This window comes from Sander vitreus, chromosome 2, assembly GCF_031162955.1.
Source record: "Sander vitreus isolate 19-12246 chromosome 2, sanVit1, whole genome shotgun sequence".
Classification (NCBI taxonomy): domain Eukaryota; kingdom Metazoa; phylum Chordata; class Actinopteri; order Perciformes; family Percidae; genus Sander; species Sander vitreus.
The window spans coordinates 31,868,679-31,875,314 of NC_135856.1; the positions used below are offsets into that span (position 1 = coordinate 31,868,679).

The 6,636-nt window shown below is 42.6% G+C and overlaps 1 protein-coding gene across 2 annotated transcripts in view; it reads right to left on the reverse strand.

Moving 5' to 3' along the window:
* Nucleotides 1-4,244: 4,244 nt before the first annotated feature.
* The window catches only part of noctb (nocturnin b), a 21,550-nt gene continuing 19,158 nt past the window's right edge, over nucleotides 4,245-6,636 (reverse strand). For both annotated transcript variants that reach the window (XM_078266295.1, XM_078266287.1), the window contains 2 exons: nucleotides 5,826-6,157; nucleotides 4,245-5,736 (listed from right to left, as the gene is read on the reverse strand). In XM_078266295.1, the coding sequence (XP_078122421.1) occupies nucleotides 5,224-5,736; nucleotides 5,826-6,157 (845 nt within the window). In that variant the 3' untranslated portion in view covers nucleotides 4,245-5,223. The remainder of the gene's footprint in view (nucleotides 5,737-5,825; nucleotides 6,158-6,636) is intronic.

Here is a 6,636-nt window from a genome sequence, read left to right on the forward strand (position 1 = left end):
CACAAGCCTACATGGAAATGCAAATAAATGTGACTCAGAGCTGATGCATGCTGCCATCTCTTGAAAAAATAATCCAAATGCAATGAAAATCCTAAATTTATGCAATATGGCTGTGAAAAATATAAAACCACTATGGATCCCAGGTCACTTTACTTCAAACAGAAGGTCAATTTGCCAGCATACATGTTTTTTTTTTTTTTTTTTACTGCCTTTTTGGCCCTGCCCCTTAATTTCAATATTTTTGTCTAAAGAGGAAAGACGGAGAGAGATGTTTGTGTTCAGACTGAACTGTTTGTATATTCAACATTTGAAGTATATTCTATTTTCTTGTACTCTTGTTTCAAAGTGTATTAAAGTAGATTTTACTGAATATAAAAAGACATTTGAAACCTGACCTGTTATGGATGTATTCTAATTTTACGTGTGCTGATTTTCCACTACTGCATCTGGCCAGCTCGTGAATGGGATGGAATCACTTAAAACTATTTTTGATTTTTCATACAGAGTTTGAGTAAAGTTTGCACAACCCTTTTAAATATCAACAATTCTGATCAAATCAGAAGCGTGGTCTAGATTTGGAGGTTACTTACAATATAAAACCAAATCCGATTTGGCAGTAACCTAATTTTTTTTAAGTAGCGATAACCTTTGTCCAATGTATCAAACTCGCTGAGTGCAGACTGTTTCTGTGGTTATGTAGCACGTCCTGCCACCAGGTTGCTTCAGTTTACACAACTTATTTCATTGATACGGTAGACAAAGAGAAATGGGGGTGTTATCCAGGCGTGCTGTAGCTGAAAAGATGCTCATGAACTGGTAACAATGACTAGTTCTGTAAAATTAGGATTGGGCATTGAAAACAGGTTCCAACTTGGAATTGTTTGAAAAATAGACCAACAGCCGACTCCGGAAGTAAAAATCCCATTGATTTTCTCCATAAGGATTTAAAAAATCAGTCATAATGTCTAAACCATCCGAGGTAGACTGACCCCGAGCTACGAGGTTGTGAAACCAAGGTTTCTCCTCCTGTAGAAGCCAGAAGTCCGTATGAAATCAACCTTGTTTTAAAAAGAACATGTTTTAGCTGCGATCTCATGGAGAAAAACTACACTACCCACAATCCTAAGCGTAACCGCAACATCTGATTGGTCCAACTCGCTGTTGCCATAGAAACATTTACCGTACCGCGAACGGCTAGAGCGAACTTCTACCATTGAAGTCTATGATAGTTTCTGTACACCGTCTTGTACCTTTTTTTGCCTTTTTTTTTTTTGTCGCCATTTTCAAAATGTTTTTTTGCGCCGAATCAAATGTGTTATGCTCACTATTCATCTCGTAGCTGGTTGGCTTGGTTCCAGACTTAAAACTATATATAAGCAATTTTCCAAACGTCAATGAAATAATTGAATGAGGAAAAACACATCCGGAGTCACAAAGGGGGCCGTCACTGTTGAGCTCTATTACGATTCCAATGGAATCGTTCCAAATTATTGAAATCAAAACGATGCCCGACCCTAATTAAAATGGTGCAAATGCAAAATCCTCAAATGTTCCCTTTTGTAATGGGAAATGTTTTCAAAAGTCTAAAGTAGCCTTTGACCATCTACTTTTGCGGGACATTTAAAATGTGTTTCGGCATCACTTATACTTTAAGTTGAGCACATACAGTACAATGTCTCATCACATGGTACTTTGAAGCTTTAGTGTGTAACTTTTTTATATTAATAAACGTCCGTTACATTCAAGCCATTGCCAAATGAGTTGCTACAAAGCTAATTAAGGCTACCAGCTCTACACAACGCTCTCTGTGTTTCTCAGTATGGCTACGTTCAGAAGATTGTGGCGTCCGGCGACTTTCGCGCGCAGAAGCTCGAGCGAAGGTAATTACCTCTTCTGAAGAGTCCATGTTTGTTTTTTTTAATCCTCCGTGTCCTCCTTGGCTACTAGCAACTGTGTGGGGGAGGGGGTGGGGGCACGTGCGTGATCACGGAAGGCTTGTATCATGTGGACGCGCCGACAGAGTTGTCATTACTTAGAATTCCTCATGGGGGGAACAGAAACTACGCACTATAGCTTTAAAAGAGGAACATGAACAGTACCTGGTAACATGCTGATACTGTATACTACACAGTATCAGCAACACCATGCTTCTGTGGGAAGCTAGTTGGGGAACCCTACTGTATAGTATAGGGTGAAATTAATTTCCCATCCATATAGCAACAGTTGTGCCAGTCTTGACTCTTCTGTTGGTACAGTATGTCCAGTTAACTGGATTGTTCCCATGACGCAAAGTTCACAGTACAGAAGTGATTTGGTAATCTGTGTCTGTAACGTTAATGGCGTAACAATTGCTCCACATTCACACACTGTGTCTGTGGTTATCATTTATCATTCATTTATCATACCGGTTGGTTCTGTTGATGATTTGATTGTATTGTTGATACCAATGTTCAGACGTCAGTTGATTACATTTAGCACTGAAAAAACAAATATTTGAGCTGTAGCTGAAAGGATACTGGAGTTTGCAGTGTAATTCCTGACAACAGTATATATAAGCACGTAGTTAGACATATATCCGAAAAACATATATCACGGGTCAATGGAATTTAGTTTGACTAAATAGAACATGCATTTGGAAATTGAACAGCGAGGTGTCTTGGGCACTGCCTCAGTCAATCTGGATAAACCACAGGGCATGCTGTTAGCAGTTGTATTTTATTTTTATTTTACTTTTGTTCAGTGAGTTCTGTGGATTATTCCACCAGGACATTGTTTCGTCGTGGACACACTGCAGTAGTTGGTTCTTCAATGCTATAAGCACCACAAACAGATTTACATTTATTTCTATTGCCTGTAAAAAAAAATAAAAAATAAAAAAAAAACAGAACTTTTTGCATCGCTAGAAACCACTGGATGATTCAGTAAGGACCCTTTCATTTCCCAAACCACCACGTACTTAGCAAAGCAAGGAGCGCGTAGTCCGAGAGAGTAAATAGTAAATCTACGTTATACTCTACTGCCAAAGCTACAGTTATTAAATATAAACAACACATGTACTGCTAAAATACTTCATTCTCTGTCACTCTGTAGTACATTGGCAGTGTGAAGCACAACATTTTAGGGATAGACCGATTATCAGGCCGTTTGGCAGTTTGCAGATTATCTGTCTCGGCGTTTTATTTGCCTGATAACCGATAAAGTTAATGAATTAGTGCGCTACTTTGGCTTGGCTACAGCTCTGTGTCTGTCCCTCTGAGTCTAACTTCATGCCCCCCCAACACTCTCTGTTACTGAGGATTATGTTTCTCATTTATTAAATTATTGCTTAAAGCATCTAAACAAAGTTTTGTGTTGGAGTATGTAACAATCCAAAATCTTAATTTGCATTTAAAGATTTTCATTTTCACTGTAAATGATATCGGTTCCAGATATCAGTTTTATTAACTACTAATAATCAGTATCGGCCTTGAAAAACCTGTATCGGTCGATCCCTACAACATTTACTACAGTTTCAATAAAATATTTTGATTTTTGAGATATATATATATATATATATATACATATATATATATATATACATATATATATACATATATATATATATACATATATATATATATATATATATATACATACATATATATATATATATATACATCATCCATCCATCCATCCATCTTCATCACAGCTTATCCCAGGGGTCGGTCGCAGTAGCAGCTCAGACTGAGGCCCTCGAGGTATCGCTCCAGGCCAGGTTAGCTCACAGCTCCCACTGATCAGCTCATCCAGCTGAGTGTAATCCCTCCACCTAGTCCTCCCTACCAGATCACCCTGGAGGCGCCGCATCCCTACTGGGCCCCACACACTACTATCGATATACAGTCATATATATATGTATATATATATATATATATATGATATATATATATATATATATATATATATATATATACATACATACATACATACACTTACCGGTCAAAAGTTTGGGGTCATTCCACCATTCCAGACAGATAGTACCAGCTGAGATCAGTTGCATTGTTTTTTAACCAGGGCAGCAGTTTCAGATTACATTATGTGTTTATTGCAAAGGGTCTCTCCAATGTTTTCTCAGTTAGCCTTTTAAAATGATGTAAACACATAATGTAATCTGAAAAACTGCTGCCCTGTTAAAAATAATGCAACTGATCTCAGCCGTATTCTGTCTATAATGGAGTGGAATGGATATTTCAGTGACTCTCAAACTTGTGACCAATAGCGTATATATATATATATAAAAACGGTCATAAGTTTCACTGTGCAATTTATGTTTGAGTACAGATGATTTAACTCGGTGCAGAAAACACTCTCACAGAAGTCGTTTTTCCATTACGTGGTACCTGCTCGACTCGCCTCGACTCTACTCGCCTTTTTTGGTTTTCCATTAAGAAAAAAAGTCCCTGGTACCTGCTAACAGGTACTTCTTTTAGTACCACCTCAGTCGAGGTTCCAAGCGAGCTGAGCCGATAGCAAAAGGTGACGTGAAAGCGACAGAGGGGGGTGTCCTGAACAAACCCGCCATTTTTAAATAGTTTAGCCAGCTGTGTTTATTTTTGCTGCCTCCAGCTTCATTTGAAACAAAATGTGTCTTCTGGCTGTGGCAACAACAACACACCTTCCACGTTCTGTGTCGCGTTGTCAGTTTCCTGCGGCGCCGCTTGTTTTATAGTTCTGCAGAGCTTTCGCCTTAGCCTACGTACACACACACACATGGCCGGCTCGACGCACGCACCAGCGTATAAAGTATAAACATCAGGACACTTACATAGTATACGGCGAAAGCTCTGCGTGGAGCCTCCACAGAACTGTAAAACAAGCTCAAGTGGCCTGATGTTTATACTTGTGCGCTGGTGTTTGCGTCGAGCCGGCATATAACAGCCAGCCACGCTGAGGTGGTACTAAATCTGCAATGGAAAACGGACGCACAGTGTGTTGAGTCGAGTTGAGCAGGTACCATGTAATGGAAAAACGCCAAAAGTGGGGAGGTAGACTATGCCGTTCAGCATCATAAGTTATCTGACTTTTCAATCTACGCGCAGTAACCAACGTCCCACTCTGGTTTCTCTGTCCTGTCTTCACTCCCGCCCCCGTCGCTCCCGCGTGGCGTCTCATCAGCGCGCCTCATTGTTGAGTGAACCCAACCCGACTGTGTCCCTTCCTGTGCGTTTGCTCATCATTTCCTTCTCACTCCTCCTCCTCCTTGAAGCTGAAGTCACAAACCAGAGAGAGATGGTCGGACGGATAGCTGAAGGACGGAAGCCTGTTTGGCCCAATCTGTTCCTCATTGGGCATGTCCAAAACGGCGTCCACTCTCAGTGTGTGCTGACTGTACCAGATGTAGTCCAGAGTGGAGCAGCATTCCCCTGTAGGCCGAATCTTCCATGTGGTGTACTCCGGCTCAGTCAAACCGTCTTGACTGAGTTTCTTATAGGCCGAGTCCAAACCGAGAGGCGACGCGGCGAAACGTCGGTACACCTCCTCAGTTGGGATTGCGTTGAAATCTCCACATACGAGCAGAGGAATGTCAGAGCTGGGGGCGCCCGCGTGTTTCTGGACCAGAGTCTGGAGCTGTCGCAGGAGGTCGGAGCCCTGGGCGCTGCGGAGCCACTCCCAGCCAGAACGAGCCTTCAGATGGGTCACGGCCACGCACACGCATCTCCCTGTGCTCCGGCAACGCAGCATCGTCACCACGGCAACCTGTTGCAAAGAGAGCGGCGTGTTAGAAGGGGCTTACGGTGAGTCGCTTTTTAAGCATCCAAGTGTAGCTTTACACACTTTGTACCCACCTGATTGGTCGGAATCCTTATGGCAGAAAGGCGTATGCTCATGCTGTCCAGGAACTCGTACCGCGACTGATCGAAGAACAGCGCGCAGCCGTCGGGGCCGTTGTTGCCCTCCACGTCCAGGCACGGCGACCAGGGTTTAGGGCAAAAGTTGCTGCTGTAACCCAGGCCTGCCAGTACCGGCTGGAGGGTGTCGTAGTAGTGGTCGACTTCCTGCAGACACAGGATATGAGGTCGGTAGGTGAGGATCTCCTCTAGGATGAGGTACTTCCTACGGGACCAGCTGAGGGCCTCCGGAGGACACTGGACAAAACTGTCAAGTCCCTCACCCAGGGCTGAGGGACAGAAGAAAGGGAGATCTGACTTCAGCATTGAGTTAGTCTCGCATTGCCAGACCTTCCTCCACAGCGCTGCGGAGGAAGGTCTGGCCAGTCCACACAGCATAGGAGAATAAGCGGTAAGGGTTTGGTTGCATTTCTTTAAACTAGTGCTGTCAGTTAAACGCGTTAACGGCGTTATCGCAAACCCATTTTAACAGCGTACAGTTTTTTTTATCGTGAGATTAACGTTCTTTTTGGCCTAGCAAACTTTGTAGTTTTTTTCACATGCTGTTGCAACAACTAGTAACGTTAGAAAAACTACAACACCACACCGGATCTAGCTAAACCGGAAACTAAACAACAGGCACGCCGCACACGCTTGTTTGGGCTTGCGAGCCGGCCAAAGAGTAGTAGGCTAACGTTACGTTTTGAGTGGATGGCGAGCGCGAGACGCCGAAATGGACGGCAATAAGATTCTGAATGGAAAGTTTACT